This window comes from Budorcas taxicolor, chromosome 14 (genome assembly GCF_023091745.1).
Source record: "Budorcas taxicolor isolate Tak-1 chromosome 14, Takin1.1, whole genome shotgun sequence".
NCBI lineage: Eukaryota > Metazoa > Chordata > Mammalia > Artiodactyla > Bovidae > Budorcas > Budorcas taxicolor.
Genome location: NC_068923.1, coordinates 33,229,705 through 33,249,691, shown reverse-complemented (window position 1 = coordinate 33,249,691; position 19,987 = coordinate 33,229,705). Strand labels below are relative to the sequence as shown.

The following is a 19,987-nucleotide window of genomic DNA, read 5'->3' as shown; positions in this document are numbered from 1 at the left end:
CTGTGAAGGAAGAATTGATCTGCTCCCCAAAGGTGCTTAAGAAGCTTCCGGCACATGAAGTGTGCAGAGATGCGTGGACACACCAGATGTGCCAGCAGGGTGTCTGTTCAGCACACGTGGTAGACACGAGAGGGGCCAGAGGCTTCTCCTATTAACCACAACCACTCTTTCAGCTGCTTGTCTCTATGATGAGCACCCCAACAATCTCTATGGACTAAATATTTGCCATATCTGACATCTGACAAGTCCCTAAGGTCTCACAGTGAATATATCCGAATACATCCACCCCTATTCGTTCCCTATAATCCTATTAGAAATGCCACACCTGCCCGACAAGACTACGCATAGGAATACCAGTTAGCCATTAACTGGAAAACTCACAATCACTATCATTTCATATTAATTACTGTTCTCAAGGAATCTGCTTCAGGATAACACAGTGCCTGCCTTCCTCAAGCATCCTTGACTCTGGATTCAAACAGCATCCCAGTCTTCCATTCCATAACAAATGAAAAAAGAAAACAGAATCAGAGACCTGATTTGGAATCGTTACTCATGGTCGGTAGAATTTTTCTGCTTTCCATTTCACAATGATAGTACACACACTATAAAATAATTCGTATTAAAAAGAATTACTGCTTCTGAAGTGAAATAAGTGATATGTTGGCGAATATTGTAGGACTTTTTCCTTCTGGCTGAACTAACCCTTGTTACTGTCTTAATTCAAACAGGGTGTCTTATCTGTGTTAAAAGCAGAAACTTCTCTCAGAGTAAAGATGTAAAAATTAGCCTTTGTTTGCAGTCAAAAAACTTGTCTTTCAAATAAGTAGAAGATTCATTTTGCTGGGATATTCTTCCAGAAAAGCAAATTCAGGTTGTACCCCAGAGCCACTGTCCTTTGTCAGCATGTCTTTATTTGGAAGGTTGACTCTTTATCCAGCTTAAAAAATTGCCAGGGGGTTTTCCCCATATTCGACTGACAGCCTCCCCCCTACCTCAAGAATGAACAGGGAAGGGAAAAAAATAAATAATTATTACAAGTTCCTCTTGCTCTCAGTAACATCATCAAAATCTTGAAGATATCTTGCTGCAGACTCCCTTCTGGCATCAGAGCAAAACGACTGGCAACCTGAGAGCAAGCCCCTCACCCTCCCTTCCTGCACAGCTGTCGTCCGGATCCACGCCTGCTCATTCCTGCATCCCCCAGGTTCCCAGACCTCCCTGAGGACCTGGCGTCACGCTCACCACCTAAGACATCCCCGCACGGAGCGCAAAACAAAATTCAGACCTTGACTTACGGTGCAGCACAGCAAAGGGGTTGTGAATCCGAGCCAGACACACCTGGATGGTCACTCGCCCATGTCACAGTCGGAAAGCGATCGGAGGGCGCCTGGCCCGATGCCCAGTGAGAGAGCGCAGACCCAGCAACCAATCAGCGGCCGCCCGAGGGTTGCCATGACCACGCCGCCTGTTAGGACCGCGCCCTCTCCTGCCCAGCAGCCAATCGGCGGCCGCCCAGACGTTGCCCCGGCCACGCCGCGTGTTAGGACAGCATACACACACAGGGGAGACCTGCCTGCAGCCCCAGACCCAGGGCTCGCAAACGTCCTGGCAGCCGCCGCCGGACACAGGCCTCTTCCCGGTTTCCTGAGCTCCCAACATGAACCGCAAGAAGCTGCAGAAGCTGACGGACTCCTTAACTAAAAATTGCAAGCATTGTAAGTAAGAATCAAGGGCTGGGCAGGCAGAGACTCCTGGGCCAGGCCCTATCCTGCGGGTGCTAGAGTCCGGTCTGCAGAGTCCCTCCACGCCTGACCCTAAAGAGAAGTCTGGAAGGGAACACCAGCATCAGCTACTTTGGGTGGACACCCACAGAGCCCAGGATCTTAGGGAGCGTTTCCAGGTGTCCAGGCACCAAATTCTACACTCATGCATGCACGTGCTTGCTTCTCAAACCTTCTCTTAACTTCCCCTTACCTTATAAGAAATGTGATTTAATTACCCTGAAGATATATGTGGCCCTAGCCTCAGATTTAGGTGGAAAACAAGCACTAAAAACCCACTGGAATCAAGAGAAGTAGCACAACAGAAAGCTCCTCTTAGAGCAAACCAACTGGCAAGGTCCAAGTTCTGGAAATTACTAAGCGAACCTTATGGGAAAGTGGTTATCAATGGTTGAACATTCTTAGGAAAGGTGGGTTAAAGTGGTACAGAAACCTGTATCTCAGGGCAAGGAAATGTGCCTGGAAACCAAGGAGCTCAAAAAAGCTAATCACACAATAGAGTATCTGTTCCCATCTCTGGGGCCCCACTTTCCTGCAAAGTGAAGGAGACTTGGCAGGTGACAAGATGAACACCTATGAAAGATATTAATGTTAATAACCTCCCTACTCCCATCTCACACATATTCTGAAAAGTGGTCCTAGAATTTCACAGGTAACCTTATAATTATATTCAGACTCAAAAACAGAACTGTGCTTGGGCAGGGAAGCTATGGACCTGGTATAAATATTTGATGATCCAGCTTATAAATTATGTGCTTATTACAAAACTACTGGCCTCTTAAAAAGTACAAGAGACCATAATCCCAAGACTATTCCCATGGTGCAAAGAAAGAAGAGCAAACATGTTTTGATGTAGTTTTAAAGATTATGGAATCTAGTGCCTTCTAATCAGAGTTAGTATCTTATATAATGAGAGGTAGGAAAGTCTGTCAGGATGGTGCTGCAAATAAAAGTTCTGGTATGTATAAGCATCTTAAACTCTGAAAATAAAAGTTGTCCTATAATCTATTATTATGGTTACTATAATCTGAGAGTTTTGTCCTATTGTTTTTCTTAAAATACTTTCATTTGTTGGAAAAGACCAGATTTTCTTAAAACATCTAGTCACATATTGAATGAACAATGCAATAACTACTATACACGGCAAACACTGAATTTGATTTAGTTTCTTTTCCAGTGTGTTTGCAAATGTATTGCAGACATTCTGTGAATATATTAAAAGATAAGTGAAAACGGGACAAGAAAGCCAGTCAACAGTTTTGATTTTTGTCCTTCACATAAAATTTTTCAAGTAAGTCTTAAGAAACTTGATGATTAAATTCTGTAGAAACAGTGAGACTCCCGGGCCAGGCAACTAATCATAGACGTTGTAATAATTTTGAAACTTTACACAGAAGACCTTTCTTCCAAAGTCAGATTTCCTTTTAGTTGCCAGGTGATGTTCCCAGCAGAATGAAGTGAGTAGATTTTGCAGAATCAGAGAAGAAAATATCTTAAGTGGTGGTCTAGTTAATCCACCACCTGGCAGATCTGATCTGCAGAGCAGACTTACACCAATCTGAAAAGATGAAAAATCCCTTCTCCAATGTCCCTAATTTCATTTAGTATTGTATTCTTGAATTTAAGAAACATTTCAGCAAGAGAATTTTTCCTGTGGAAAAATTACTCAGCTTTGATACTTTGGGTAATAAGCTGATAATCTTTCATTTTTATTCAGCTGAGATGGGAAAATGGCTAATCAACACCCCCTCAGATAGCATTTCATATACATGAACAGATCGCATCATCTTTCATGTAAGTCTCTCTTCTCCAACCATTAACATCACTTTTTATTTTTAAAGTTTTTATTGTGGTTAAACACACACAATGTATTACACAAATTGTGTATTACATAAATACACAAAATGTATCACTTTAATTATTTGAAGTGCACAGTTCAGTGGCATTAAGTACATTCATATTGTTGGGCAGCCATGCCCCCCATCATCTCCAGAACTTTCCCATCTTCCCAAACTGAGTCTGCATGAGACTATTGGTCCCTTCCTTCTCCCCTAGCCCCTGGCACCCACCACCTTCTTTTTTGTCTCTATGAATTTGACTACTCTGGGTACATCATATAAGTACAATCATAAAATATTTGTCATCTTTGTTGGCTTATTTCACTCTAGCATGTTATATTCAAGAGTTATGATATGGTAACATGATTCACAATTTCCCTCCTTTTTGAAGCTGAATCATAGTCCATTGTATGGATGGACACCCATCTACTCATCCTTCCGTGGACACCTGGGTTACATCCACCTTTTGACTGTTGTGAATACTCCTGGTATGACCACTGGTACACAAGTATCAGAGTCCATGCTTTCAATCCTTTGGGGAAAATACCCAGAAGTGAAATCACTGGATTGTGTAGTATTTCCATGTTTAAGTTTTTTGAGGAAGTGACATACTATTCATACCATTTTCTGTGGCAACTAACAGCTCTTTTAAAAATTATAACCACTGTATCATTGTCTACTATTTATCAATCTATTTGCTAAATCATTTATTTTCTGAAGTTTTCAATGTTCCTCTTAAATTGTGGTGCCCCAAACCAGAAATCACCTTCAAACCTGTCCTGGCCTAAAAGACGAGATGGGATTTACCCGCTTCTCTGTGCTGTTTCCTTGTACATGGACACATCTTCCTTGTTTTTAAAAATGCTCAACCACAATTTTGTCATGTTTTGCAATAACATCTTCCCCATCTTCCACCTGTAGTTCATATTTAAACTCCTTTTTATGTTCTTAATGCCAGACACTAATCCTTCCAGCTAGGCACCTCAGACGGTGATCGGGACACAATCAGCTCTGTGTTTACTGCGCCACCCTTTCCACAGTCATGTACACTGCAAGCAGGCACGTGTGCGCACACGCTTTAGACAAAAGTGTTCTTCCTCCAAGGTGCTGCTGTGTGGTTGCCTGTTCATTTTCACATCACCCACAACCCACACTTCCTGTGTGCTAGCAAATGCTTAAATCCTTCTTTATTGGAAAATAGGTGATTCTGATTTCCAAAATCTGACTCATGGCTTCACAAAAGCTAATGTGAGATGCAAGTTGGTGCCTAGTGTGGGGGAAATTGGTATCTATCTCCAGGGGAACACTACACTGTAAATCACATGAATGCCTGTAATCAAAATGCTGCAGAGGGCTTCCCTGGTGGTCCAGTGGTTAAGAATCTGCCTGCCAATGCAGGGGACACAGGTTTGATCCCTGGTCTGGGAGGATCCCACAGCCATGGAGCAACTTAGCCTGTGCGCTGCAATGACTGAGCCTGTGCTCTAGAGACGGGGAGCTACAACTACCCAAGCCCTTGTGCCCTAGAGCCTATTCTCTGCAAGAGGAGAAGCCACCGCAGTGAGAAGCCCATGCACTGCAACTAGAGAGTAGTCCCTGCTTGCCACAACTAGAGAAAGCCTGCGCGTGGCAGTGAAGATCCAGCACAGCCAAAAATGAACAAATAAATAAAATTATTTTTTTAAATGATGGGGAAAATTACCATTCTTCACATCACCATGCTCACCTCTGCTGCCTTGTTCAGGTTATAATCAGACCCCACAGTTGCCTTTCAGGTGACCTGGCTGATATTATCTTTTGTTTTTTTTTTTTTTCCAAATATGACAGCCTCAGTGCATGGGAGGGATGGCTGTTGTTTCTGCTGTGGCGAGACTCTGGGGTGGTGGGGTCCTCTGTTAACCTGGGGGTCATGAGTCTCAAAGCAGGGTCGTCTCCTGTCGACAGCTGGCTGTGGACGGCTCCGGTGTTGTTTGTTTGCAGACTCATTCATGCAGAGTTGAAGCTGGACTTTAAAGATTAAAATGCCTTTTGTTATGTCTTAATTTTATTCTTTCCCAGTTAGTAAATTTGAAGTGAAATGCCTTATCAACCTCTTCTATAACCTGGTGGGAGAAGTGACCGAGCGGCAGGGCGTGATCATCGGGCTGGACCGCAATGCCTTTCGGAACATCCTGCATGTGACGTTTGGGATGACAGACGACATGATCATGGACAGGGGTGAGCAGATGCCAGCATCCTGACGGGCCAGATCCAGCTGCAACTGAGGGAAACAGTTTGAAGTTCAGGCAAACCCTGGGACAGACCCTTCATGTTCTGTGATCCCAATTCCACTTGAACATAAAATTTAATTTTCATATTTATAGGGAAGAAGATAGCGACCACTCTTTTCGTGTATTTAAGAAGAGGACAAAGTCAGCCTGAATAACTAGGTTTCCTTTACCTTATATCAGAAAACCCCAAACATTTCTATTTCTACTTAGTAAATAGAATAATATTTTTAAATAGTTTCAAAAGGACATTTAAATGTCCTTATACCATTGAGAGTATTTCAGTAAAAATTAAGATATAGCCTGTCATGTAGTAGCATTACTTTCATTGAGTAACAAAAATACAAAATTATATATTTCATGTTAACATACCAACATGTAATAATATACCAGCTTGTTTATATGTTGTTGATTCATGTCTTTAGATATTCAGTGTGCTTATTCTCACAAAGTATGAAGGGAGAATGTAAAAGCTTAGGTGAAAGAGTTTTCCAGTGTTATGACGTCTCAGTTTTCCATTTTGTCAAATGAGAATGTGGGACCACATGGTCCTGAAGTTTTGCTTAAACATGAAGAGTGAGCAGTGTGGCACAGGCCTTCACTGAGAATACAAGCTCAGCGCAAGCGTTATGTTGTATGTCTCTCTCTTTTTTTAGTTTTCCGAGGGTTTGATAAGGACAACGATGGTTGCATAAGTGTAACAGAGTGGGTGTATGGATTATCAGTGTTTCTCCGAGGAACTTTGGAAGAAAAAATGAAATGTAAGATTTCACGCCATCCTACTGGTTTGTACTTTATGATAAGCAGGTGCAAAGAATGTGCATCAGTGTGGTGGGTTTCTCTGTTGTTTGCTGGATTTGAACTCCCATTGACCTCATGTAGGGAGCAAATTCAACTCAATAATAAGAGCGGGGAAAAGTAGTAAACAGACAAGTCAGGACACTCTAAGGAGGAATCATGCCAAGCAAGACCCCGCAGGCATGTAGCACACACGCTAACCATACATGCATGCCTTTAGGTGTGAAAGTATTGAGTATTTTACACATTTTGTTACTTGAATTATAATCATAAGAGTCAAAAACATTGATTCAAGTTTCTGATTCTTAGTTAATTCCTAATTCACCCCCAGTGAACTCTGTTTAAGAGGCACATTTCAATCAGTTTTCCAAGGTTTCCAAGATGAAATTGTCAACTTGTTGTTCCTTGGCCTGCTCTTCATAGATAAGTGTAAGAAACCTTTCTAGGACTGTTGAGTATATTCAGTAAGTGGATGTTAAGCATCTATTATGGGAATTGATTGCTTTGAGTCCTGGGGCTTGATAAGAGCATCACCCTAGAGCCCTGGGCCTTGAAAACCATCAGAGCAAACTCTACCTTGCTAATGGCACCACTTTTGTATTGGTTGTTTTTTTTTAAGATTGCTTTGAAGTGTTTGACTTGAACGGGGACAGCTTCATCTCCAAAGAGGAGATGTTCCACATGCTGAAGAACAGCCTCCTGAAGCAGCCATCTGAGGAAGACCCTGACGAAGGCATCAAAGACTTGGTGGAGATCACACTGAAGAAAATGGTGAGATGGATCATTCAGACTTTTCTGTTGAAATTCACTTCCCAGGTGGCACTAGTGGTAAAGGACCTGCCTGCCAGTGCAGGACACATTAGAGACATGGGTTCAATCCCTGGGTGGGGAAGATCCACTGGAGAAGAGAATGGCAACCCACTCCAGTATTCTTGCCTGCAGAATCCCATGGACAGAGGAGCCTGGAGGGCTATAGTCCATAGGGCTGCAAAGAGTCAAACACAACTGAGTTATTTAGCATGCACTGAAATTCACAAGCCAGAGATGGGCTAGAAATAAGAATTCAAATTACAGAAACTCTTTTCCTGGGCTTCTCTGATGGTTCAGTGGTAAAGAATCTGCCTGCCAATGCAGGAGATCCAGGTTCAATCTCTGAATCAAGAAAATCCCCTGGAGAAGGAAATGGCAACCCACTCCAGTAATCTTGCCTGGGAAATCCCATGGACAGAGGAGCCTGGCAAGTTATAGTCCATGGGGTCACAAAGAGTCTGACGCGACTTAGCAACTAAACAAGAATCAGTTTGCTGCCTGGTGAAAAAAAGCGCCAGCTTGTTCTCTCTCACCGTGGTATTGAAGGACCTTTTCCATTTCATCACTTAGTCTTTCACTTTTCTAACATCTTTCTTTGAACCATGGACCACGAGAAGATAGTGTGTGTCTGTGATCAGTGTTTCCATGTTAACTGCCGCGTGGCGGTTGCCCCCAGGACCATGATCATGATGGGAAGCTGTCTTTCGCGGACTATGAACAGGCCGTGAGGGAGGAGACCCTTCTACTGGAAGCGTTTGGGCCATGTCTCCCTGACCCAAAGGTAACAGCGTGTGTTCACAGAACAGAGACCAAAGCATCCTATAGGAGCAGCAGCCCAGGACTCCCTGGTTTGGCAAGTGATCAGATGAGTCACATTCACCCATAGAAGAGGCTTCTAAAAGAGAAAGGCGGCCGAGAAATAGGGCTGGTCCGTGTCTTTGAACTCGGGTAGTCCGCTGTGACTTTTTCATTCACTAACTTGTTTGTTCCTGCAAGAAACTATTATTGAAGCGTAATGTGGGCCAGAAACCCAGATGAAAAACTCTAGGGCTGCACTCCAGATCAGGGAAAAAAACCGACAGAAAATGATTACATGATAATAATTATTATTATACCAGCATTGCTAATCAGTACCATGAGCAGTGCTGGCAGCCCCCTGTGGCCTCACCTGTCCTCTGACAACCCCGTGAAGTCGGCAATTATCATTGTCTTCATTTTACGGATGAGGAAACCTAGGCTCGGAGAGTGTAGGTCACTTGCCAGGGTTCACTGATCATGGGTTACAGAGTCCCCGGACCCCGGGTGCTGGGGCTCAGAGGGGCATGTGTGGCCAAGAGGGGATGTGGAAACTGCTGCAGGGAGTTGGGTGGACAGCTGGAGGGACAAGGCAGGCTTGCGGGTCCTGTGGACCCAGTGGTGAACCAGATGCATGGGAGCAGCAGGGCCCACACAGAGGGAGTGTCATGTGTGAGAGGGAAAGGGGGACAGTATTAGAAGAGCATCTGGAGTCGTGAGGCTGATGATGAGCCTGGAGGACACGGAAGGGCCCAGTGCATGGAGCTCGGAGCTTGGCCTTTGTCTTAAAGGTCATAAGGATCTGTTGAAAGGTGTTAGGCAGGTGGAGTGATGCAATACATGAATATTGCCATATTCCCACCCCAGTCTCTCATCTGTATCTCCAGCTGGGCTCGTGTCTTCCTCGACCTTGTCCCTTCCCTACCCCCAGGTCTCCCTCCAGCATCTCAGCTACCACTGCAGCCTGGCTGTGCCATGATGAGCCCTCTGGGATCCCCAGGGTGCCCAACCTCCTGCAGTCCCACTGTGGTGAGCTGAGCCCCTGGTTCTGGCCTGTGAACCAGCCCCTGGTTCTGGGTCTAAGCCTGTGGGCAAGGGCCCATAGGAGCCAGGTCTCGCCCTCCTGGTGGTCCCTGAACCAGCGCTGGGCTGGAGCAGAGTCAGTACCTGAGAATGAGCACACAGCCCATCCCAGGCCCCCAGCTCATGCTCCTCATCGCTGCCAGGCTCTTCGGATGTCAGGCAGACACACAGAACACTTTTTGTTAGTCTGTACTAATTTGAGCACTTCCATTTCGCAGAGCCAGAAAGAATTTGAAGCCCAAGTATTCAAAGATCCAAATGAATTCAATGAGGTGTGAATTCCTAAATGTCATCTCAAGTGAGTAAAAAGGGAGGCTCACCCATACTGTGTGTTCTTCCTGCTTAGCCTGGACGGTGCGGGCGAATTTGGTGAATTGTGTGTTTGAGGGGGAATGGGTCAGGGTTGACTAACATACATCGTCACCTTTGGTGTAAGATCAAGTAAGACAGACGCAGACACAGATTTCCTTATTAGCTGTGGTTGGGTTTGGCCCAATGGGTTATCGCTGCAGAGAGGAGTTATCACCTAGACCATCTGTTGGCACAAACTATCATAAAATATCTCCATGAATGAAATGAATAGAGAGAGCATGTAATCATGAGCTGTTTTCTTCATGACGGAAAGATGGTGGGGACCCATCTGAACATCACTGAAACTACTGAATTCCCTTTGGAGCAATCAGTAACCAAGACGTTTTCCAAAGAATGATCATTCTGGTGTTCAGTGTTGAGACACCTTCCTGCTGTGCCCTGGGTAACAGTCAGAGAGGCTGGGTCTGTTTTCATATGCTCTGTGTCGCTGTCTGAAGTGCCTGAAGGCTCAGCCTGCTGCCCAGAGGGGCCCCGGGCACCACGAGGCTGACCCATCTGTGGGTGCGCAGGGGCGGGGCATGCTCCTCCCTGGGTCTGGGGTGAGGTCTGGCTGTGAGTCAGCCCGGACGCCCCCTCTCTGGTCAGATGCAAAGCCCCCACTCTGTTCTGCCCCCAGGCTCTCCCCCTGGACCCCACTGTTAGTCCATATCACCCCACCTGGGACGCCCCTTGTGCAGCCCCTCGTCCGGGGCCACGTCACATGTGTCCACCGGCCGGGTATCCCCAAAGCCGGCCTTGCCTTCCCTTGCCCCTGTTTCCAGTGGGTGCTGAGGGCATCGGACGCATCGAGAAAGACGGGCCTCATTCTGCTGCTGAGCCACGTCTGCCTCCTGCAAACTCCAGGGAAGCCATGGGACGTCAAGTGGGAACCCCCGGTCCACGTGCAGACACATAAGGCCACACGGCCTATCAAATTCCTCTTGTTACTGCATATGCTTTATTACATTTTAGCAAAAGAATACCTAGTGTTAAAAATGAAGTGCTATAAATAAGTGAAATACCCAATTTCATGAAGTAGAAGACATTTTACTGTCCAAGTGTTTTCTTAAAGTTTTGGATTCTCATACAGATGGACTTTGATACAATTTTTCTGTCTTGAGTTGGCATATAAAAAATGCAACACAATATGCTTGTAATTTTTATTGTATTTTTCCAATTACAAATAATAATCACTGAAAAATATTTCTGAAGTTTAAGAACTTTTAAGAAGAAACTAAAACATTAATATTCTGGTATAGACTCTCTCAGGCTTTCTTAAGGCCTCTGTGAGGACATGTACGTTTTTGCACAGAGTCGCCCATATTTTTAGGGGATGCCACTGAACCTCCTCTTCTAAGCTGCTTTTTTATGAACCACTGTGTCAGGAACATTCATTCCCTCAGGTCAGGAAATCCTTGTCCAGAGCCGTCCTGAGAGGCTCTTTCCCTGCCCTTCACAATTTGAATGTCCCCACGTTTGCTCTTACGAATAATTCTCCAAATGCACTGTCCTCGGAGATAAATCTCCTCACAAGCTTCATCACTTCCTTACTTGGGGTGACTTTGTGAGCAAGAGTGCTGGCTTCCAGGCCTGCATCTCTGGAGATTTCCGGCACGTGTGACTACACGGTCCTGGGAAGGCCGGCAGGGCGGGCGCGTGAGGACCAACCCTGCCCTGTGCCGCGCTATTTACTTCTTTGCCAGCATGTGGGCCATAATCAACTGTGATTTTAATGGATCATGCAAAACCCTGATTTTATATATCTGTCCCTGAACCTTTCCCTGTAGGTCAACCTCCATGTGAATAACCCTGTTTTACTACTTGACTTCCTTTAAAACTAAAAAAGCTTTTAAAACACTTGTGATGGGACTTGAGGGTGGGGCACCCGAGGGAAGTGGCTAGAGCCTCTCCACAGCCCAGGACACGCTGGGTCCTGCGCCTCTGCCCTGTTCTTCCCTCCAGTGACTTTCTGTAGATGTCTAGATTCTCTGTGGCAGCTTGTGAATGACTTTAGCCCCGAGGGTTCACTCAACTTCATAGCAGGTCCTCGGAGCACACGAGTCCCCATGAGGACCAGCCTCTCCTCCTACTCCACATGGGCCCCACCACCTCCCCACCTCCTCCTTCCAGGCTCAGTGGGGCTCAGCACTGCGTCTGCCCCGGGGTAGCCTGGTGGGGGCTGCGGGGAACACTTGTAACCTGGAGCCTTCCTCCCACTGGCTCCTCAACATGCTCCCCCCTCCACGCCCTGGGAGGCCCCTCTGGGAGGGCTGCACAGCCCCTGAGCAGCACAGAGAGACTCTGTTTGGGAAACAAGTAACTTTTTTTTTTTCAGCCACAGGATTTAAAAGCTACCACTGAAAACTGGTAGTCCTGCATTCTTAACCTGCAAATATCTTTGGGAACAAGATTGCACTTGTGAGAAGCCAAGCCTGCAATTGCCTGCATCATAAAATCATCCAAAACATTCATGAGTCCCACCTCGGGCTAAGCTGGCAGGCGCGGGGGAGGTGGGTAACCCAGCCTAAATCAGTCCTCTGCCTGGTCCGCAGTGTAGACAAAGGCTCTGCACCCTGTGACACCCCTGCTGTCCCCCTCTGCTGGAGTCCCTCCTCCCCTCCCCCAGCAAGAGCCCTGTTGTGGAGATGGTTCAAGGGAATTCCCATCACACAGGCTCAGAAACTGTACCAAAAGCCCCTCTAGAGAAGGTTCTTCCGAGCAGCCCCTCTCAGCATCCCTGACCTCCCAGTCGTCAGGGTTCACATGCAGCTACCGGGGAAAGGAACAGACATGCACCCCAGATCACGTGTTGGTCATGATGCACTAACTGTGCAACTGCCTGGCGATAGCCAGAAAGTGCAGAAGTCACGCGTATCCCCCTCCTGGGAGACCACCCCTCCCTCTTCAGGAGCACACAACCTCCTGAAGTGGCTCCAGTCTGGTCACCAGTGAAGAAGGAGCCGATCCTGAACACACCCTGGAACCAGAATCGGCCCCTAGATGCCAGATTTCCGGCAGAGAAAAGGGTAGCCGTGGTGGGGCCAGCCCAGGAGACTCTCTCCCCATCCCAGTCCCATGGGGATACACCACTCCAGGTCCCGTCGTTCTAAGTGTAGCTTCCTGTGGCCCAAGCCTCCCACCATATCTGCCAGGAAAACACTCCTCCCCAGGACCCGCATCTTCTTGTCTGCCTGTACCTCCTGCTGCCCTGCCTGCCCATCCGGCCCTGGGATGGACCCACCGGCCCTGGCATCTCCACAGGAGAGACAGTCCACCTGGAGGTGTCTGCAGAAACCAGGTGAGGTCCCAGCCGTCCTGCCCTCGGCCTGTGCACACCGACTCCTGTCCCCAGCCCAGGTCTTGACGTGGACAGTCCTCGGGATCTCAGAGCCGGGACAGAAAGCCAGGTTTGGAGTGGGGCCCCAGGCAGGCCGGGAGTGGGCACGTCCTCCCTGCAGTGGTGTTTCGAGTGGAGCCACTGCCTCCCGGTGGGAGCGATTAGCCCAGAGCTCAGGACATGGCTGGGCCCCACCCTGCCATAAGGAGTCCGTGAGGAGAGGTCATGGGGGAATGTTGGAAGTCCTTCCCGGAGAGGGCGAGCTGAACCCTCACACAGAGGACAGAGCGGTGCCAGACACAGACCTCCGTGTGGAGAAGGAGAAGCAGAGGCCACATGATCCCACAGCACACACAGAAGTGACCGTGTGGCCTTACAGAGGCAGAGACCCAGCCCAAGGACCCCAGTATGGGGCGGGGCATGGGTTTGCACCAGGCCCTCCCACCTCGGTCCAGCTCTGACTGCCTCACACAGGCCACATGGACTTGGAAGTCCGACATAAGTGAAAGGTGATTTGTGAGCTGGTGGGGACTGGAATACGCACCATCCATCAGGGCTGCGCGGAGAAGTTGTGGTCACAGTGGGACAGTCACATATTCTCAGCCCATAACATTGTTATTGAATTGCTAAGTCTTGTCTGAATCTTTGGAACCCCAGGGGCTTTAGCCCGCCAGGCTCCTCTCTCCATGTAATTCTCCAGGCAAGAATACTGGAGTGGGTATCCACTCCCTTCTCCAGGGGATCTTCCTGACCCAGGGAATCAAACCCACCTCTCCTGCATTGGCAGGCAGATTCTTTACCAAAGGGCCCCCAAGGAAGCCCCATAGGCTATAAACACTCTAGCAAGTGTGTTTCATATAAAATGGGAAAACACCTCCACTCTCTGCCTCCTCGCATGGGGACTTTGAGAATGAGTGAGAATAGGTTTATGATGCCATTTTGTAAACTGTGAAGTGTGACAGAAATCCGAGATAAATAGGGGTACACCGTCGTGAGGGTCTAGACAGGCAATGTCCTCACCAGGATCTCGTAGCTGATGAATAAATAAGAACGCAGTGGACTCGGGTGACTTGAAGATCCAGCTCTGGGTCCTCCCCTTGACAAGTGTGGAGTGTCGTCTGAGTGGTGGAGCTGAAGTCTTGTGAGGGGTCCCCTAGAAATCCTTCAGTCATCCAGCGTATTTAGAGAAACGGAGCTCATGAAGCCAGGATAAAGCTCCAAAGAAGTGTCACTAGGATTTTCACAAATATGACACTCTTGGGGTCTGTTTTTATGAAGTTCCCCCCTGTTAACCCACAAATGCATCCTCCCCACAGACTCACAGAAACACACAGTAGTTTATTCTGTTTATGAGACACACTCGAGTCCCCTGAAACTCCATGAACGATATGAAAAGGCAAAAAGATATGACAGTGAAAGATGAGCCCCCCAGGTCGTACATGTCCAATATGCTACTGGAAAAGGGTGGAGAAATAGCTCCAAAAGGAATGAAGAGGCTGAGCCGAAGCGGATACAATGCCCAGTTGTAGATGTGTCTGGTGGTGAAAGTACAGTCCAATGCTGTAAAGAATAGTATTGCATAGGAACCTGGAACATCAGGTCCATGAATCAAGGACACGGCCAAACAGGAGATAGCAAGAGTGAACATCAACATTTTAGTACTCAGTGAACCAAAATGGACCATAATGGGCAAATTTAATTCAGACGACCATTATATCTCACTTGTCATGACCCTGCTAATCCCGAAGCCATTGGTGCTGTCCCGCTAATGTCTGTCTTCCCGTCAACCCCACTCGAGGCTCCAGTGCTTGTGGCACTCACTGGCTCTTGGGTGCTGAAATAGAAATCAGTAGGATACAGGGTTTGCATGGAAGCACAGGCGTCTGAAGGCTACTGAGCAAACAGGCGCTGCATCCAGGTTATGTGAGCTCCAACCAGCCCAGTCCACCCTTGGGTGTGCCTGCCATGTTCCTGAATGGGACACTGTGAATTTGACTAAGTGGAGAACAAGCTTCTTGCCTCTTTGAATTTTTAAATATGACCTTCTGCTGATTTTGACCCGTGTAAATGCAGAAGAGCGCAGCAACCTCAGGAAACCAGGAGGGTGGACGCCTCCTTCTTGCCAAGGGCACCATCCTGTCTGGGTCTGCGCACAGAGGCCCCGGTGTGCAGAGTCTGCAGAGCTCAGGCCAGGGGACTGGAACCCCAGGGAGTGCCCACCTGCAGGAGTACACGGTGGGGGGAGGGGAGGACCAGGAAGAAGGGGGAGGGCGCAGGGATGACGGAGTAGCAAGAAAGAGATGTTCTGACTACCGGCATGGTTTTAAAATCATGATTTTTTTTTTAAGATAACAGGTAAGATGGAGAGTTAACAGCGGCACTCGCCCCTGCCCGCGTCCCGACAGATAGGAAATCCTGGCCGTGCAGTCTGGCCTCCGCGAGCACAGCAGGATGTGAGCAGGCCGGGGCCTGCAGCCCAGCGCCAGGTATGCGGCCCGAGGAGGGCGCGCCCACGGCAGGTGCAGCTCGGCCAGCGCCCGCGGCCCCGGGACAGGAGCCCTGCAGGTGCGGTCGGGGCACGCCCGAGTCTGCAGAGCCACGCGGCGCCCTCCGCCTGCAGGTCCCGGAGTGCAGTGGGGCGGGGCCCAGGGGGGTGCAGGGGAGGGTCATGGACCTGGCGGCTCGGGTGACGCCGTGGGGCAGCTCTGGGAAGGGGTGTGGGCAGAGGGGGTTCCTGGGGAATCCTCTCTGCAGAGGCCTCGCCGGACACTCAGCGCGGCCCCACCCCTGCATTCTTGGCACCCACAGCCCTCCTTTCCCCGGGGCAGCCGCTACGACCGTGCGCCCTGCCTGGACCTGCTGCTGCGGGGGAGGAAGGCCGGCGGTCACGTCCCTCAGGTGCCGCCGGGGCGGGCAGTCACAGAAAGTCAGTCAAGATATTCTGGGACTCAGGCCCCCGAGGTTGTGATCTGAGACTGGGCTCCTCCAGCCCACGGAGCCTCAGGCGGTGCCGGCCTGGTTTGGGGGCGGGGGAGGGGGTGGGTGCCGCTCAGCCCCGCCTCAGCCCCCGCAGCCCCACCCTGCCTCCCCAGGGTCAGCAGGCTTGCTTCTGGTCCGGCCCCTCTGCATGCCCCGCCGCCGGGCACCCGCAAAAGGGTGGGCTCAGCCAGGCGCCCAGGGCCCTCTGGGCCTCACACCGGTGCCCGATGTGGGCAACCCAGATGCCCACCCTCAGGGTGTGGAGACACAGGAAGGGACAGACGGGGAGAGGGGCACCTGGAGGGCACCCGGCTCAGGAGAGACACTCGGTCCGGGTCAGCCCCAGACTCAGTCGTGCAGACGGCTTCCAGTGAAGACCTGGTGCTCTGGCCACGTGTCAAGGACCCAGACCCGAAGGTGCTCGGATGGCAGTGAGGCAGGTCTCCCTGGTGCCCCTCAGCAGGCAGACTCGCTCGCAGGGCCTCCAGGGACAGAGTGTCCAGGGGATTCCCTGAAGGCGCTGGAGTGTCGTGTCCTTGGACTCAAGGGAAAACAGCACAACTTGTAGTGACACGGGGACACTGTGGTGACAAGGTGATACGGGGGTGCTATGGTCACACGGGGACACTATGCTGAATCAAGACGGGGGGCACGCTCTCTTGCCCGGGCTCCCTCCTCAGCACCACCAAGTCCCAGGAGCTCACAGGTGACAGGTGAGGCCCAGGGACAACATCCTGCACCTGGCCTGACCTCTGACGCTGTCACTGCTGTGTGGTCAGAACGCTTGTCTCTGGTGCCACTGTGCGCTGTGGTTGTGTCTGTGTGTAGATACATCTGTGCTCACACACACGCTCACACATATACACACACACACTCACACAGTCACACATACTCACACTCACACTCACATACACAACTCAAACACACACATACTCACGCAACTCACACTCTCACACAACACATAGACTCACACTCTCATACACACTCTCACACACTCTCAGACACACACACTCACACTTACTCTCATACACACTCACACTGTCACATACAACTCACATTCTCACCATCACACACCGTCACCCACACTCTCACACACATACACTCACACACTCTCACCCTCACATATACTCACATACTCTCACACATATACACTCTCACACATACACATACACACGGGCTGCCTCCCTCTGCCTCAGGCACCCTTGCCATCAGCTCCCCCTGCCTGCCCTCCTCTGCTGTCCTTTGGTGGCACAGGTGTGAGCACAGGTGTCCCCTCTCAGGAGAAGATGAGGGCAAGGGGCACACAGCCCCTTGGGCCTGGGGGCACCCCACAGCCATGGCTCGCTTTCCTGGGATGGAGGCAGCCAAGCCTCAGAGCACCCGGGGCTGCAGGCAGAGAGCATGGAAGAGCTAGCCTGGCTCAGGAAACACAGGGTCACCCCAGGAGGTCCTGTAATCCCCTCTACCTGGAAGGATCTGCAGCCCAGAAAGGTGTGAAGGGGTGGGGCACAGCCCGCTGTGGGTTTCTCAGCACCCTCTCCCGGTCACTCTGAACAAGCCTGTTCCTGCAGCTGCCTCTCAGAACTGGAAAAATTGCTGCAGTGTTCAAAGTCCAGGAGCAAACAGCACTTGATTTTACAGAAAGCTTGGCATTGGCTCTGATAGGAACACATGACTAGTGACCTCCTCCAAGGAGCCTTCCAGCCTCAGCAAAGCCCAGTTTCCCTGATGACCATTGTCCCCTCCTCCAAGGTCACCCCTGGGGTCTGCACAGTTACAACCCACGGGCGCCGTGGTCAGTTTGCTCCTGAGAAACCCTGATAAGCAGAGGAGCTGACGGCAGCAGAGGGACGAGGGTGAGGTCACCTGGGCCATGCAGGAGGGGGAGATGGGGAGGCCACCTCGTCCCTTCAGGTAGGAAATCCTGGCCTTGCAGTCTCGCCTCCGCTGGTACAGCGGGATGTGAGCAGGCCGGGGCCTGCAGCCCAGCGCCAGGTATGCGGCCCGAGGAGGGCGCGCCCACGGCAGGTGCAGCTCGGCCAGCGCCTGCGGCCCCGGGACAGAAGCCCTGCAGGTGCAGTCAGGGCACGCCCGAGTCTGCAGAGCCAAGCGGTGCCCCAGTCTCTGAGCACCCTCCGTCTGCAGGTCCCAGGGTGCAGTGGGGGCGGGGTCCAGGAGGCCCAGGATTGGGCGTCTAGGGTGATGCCCATGGGCACCTCTGGGAGTGGGTGTGGGTCAAGGGGGTTCCCAGGGAACCATCTCTGCAGAGGTCTCACCGAACACTCAGTGCTGCCCCTCTGCCCCCACACCAGCACCCTGTCTGTCCAGCCTTGGCCATCCCTGGGCACATGGCTCTCTGAGTCTCCAGCTGCCGCCTGAGTCTCCTTGGCAGGTTCACACCCACCATGGGGAGGGGACTCCCAGTTCTTTGCTGAAGGACTGCTCCACCCCCTGGGGGGCTCCCCCTCCCTAATGTGACCTCAGAAACCAGACAGGGTCTCTTGTTCCTGACACACATTCTCCCCCTGCTTCCTCCAAAGACCTGGATCCTCAGACCGGTTTCACTGTTTCTATCAGTTGCATTGTGAGATAGGAGACGTGGTGCTAAGCTAAGGGTTGGAGTCTTGGAGGACAGCATTTCATTAGCCATCCCATTATTGCAGCCACGCTAAGACTAACCCTCCTCAACCCAAGGGAAGTGGGCTTAGCACAGCCTCCATCACCCTGCTGCCAGCCTCTGCTTTGTTCTCAGTTTCTATTTACTTGTCTTATGGTTTTTTTATTCTACACAAACGTAGGTCCATAAACACATAGGTCTGGCCACTTTTACTCTGTTCTCCTGCCTTTGCACATACTTGGCACTTAATAAATGTTTGCTAGGTGAGTTGATGACTGAATCCCAAGGCTGGGTCGTGGGAAAACCCCTTTCTGTTTTAGTCTGTGCACCCAGGGCAATGATGACTCCTGAGAAAGTTGTCAGGCCATAGCACGTGCCCAGCAAAGCGGGAGGATCAGCTCCCCAAGGCCCTGACTGCCTGCAACTCACCAGGAGACGAGGAGCCTGGCCAGCAGTTCACCCACCCATCATTTCAGGGGCATCAGTGTTGACCTTTTATATTGGTCACCAAACAAAATTTAAAATGTCCCTCTAAGACAAAGAACAGTGAACCAGGGCTACTTGGGTATCTGGAAATGCACTGACATGAGTAGGTCTCTGCCCACGGCTGATTCAGCATCTCTACTTGAAGTTCACAGAGTAAATTTAGCACATCAAATATGTCTTCAAAAAGGGAGCAAATGTAAACAGACTCCTTTTGAAGCACAGAGTAAGTATGGTTGGAGTTCAATACACAGTGTCCTGCTGATGAGGCTAGATCAAGCCAAGACAGTCTTCTAAGAAACTGACATCCTTATGAAACTTAAACGTCAGATATTTTCTGATTGCTGAGTTGAGTCCCTGAAGGTGGGCATTGCAGGATTCCACCCAGACCGGGGTGAAATTATAAGACTGAGGGTTTCAAAACTCACGTGTATTCAGCACCAAGATCTTAACTTTTAAAGGCTGAGAATGTGCAGATCAACAAGGTAAAAAGCTACCTGGGGAAGTCACGATCCCGAGAAGTCTCTCTTCCCCCACAGCTGTGTGTTACAGGCTCAGAAACGGGCACCGTCTGGGCCTGTTAGAAAGTGTTCTGGCAACGTGATGCTTCCAAGAGGCTGCCTGGCTGCCTGGCTCCATGTTACCGACAATGGGCCTGGAGATGACACCCCTGATGTCTGCACAGCCTCACACCTCTTCCCCCTCCCTTCCCGATGGCCCACCACCCGCAGACCTCTGTGGTCTCTGCTGAGAGTTCAGCCCCGACCCCCGCCCTGCCCCCTCCTCAGCTGATTCCCGTGGGCCTGGGGCCCATAATTCATTGCAGTGCCCTTGTCTGGAAGGTG

At 50.0% G+C, this 19,987-nt stretch overlaps 1 protein-coding gene across 1 annotated transcript; it reads left to right on the top strand.

Annotated features, from left to right (window-relative positions):
• Nucleotides 1-1,660: 1,660 nt before the first annotated feature.
• On the top strand, nucleotides 1,661-9,653 carry CLXN (calaxin). Its single transcript, XM_052652022.1, has 6 exons — nucleotides 1,661-1,718; nucleotides 5,681-5,839; nucleotides 6,546-6,650; nucleotides 7,307-7,458; nucleotides 8,174-8,278; nucleotides 9,594-9,653. Exons 1-6 carry the CDS (start codon nucleotides 1,661-1,663, stop codon nucleotides 9,651-9,653), a joined length of 639 nt encoding a protein of 212 aa, XP_052507982.1.
• Nucleotides 9,654-19,987: the final 10,334 nt, after the last annotated feature.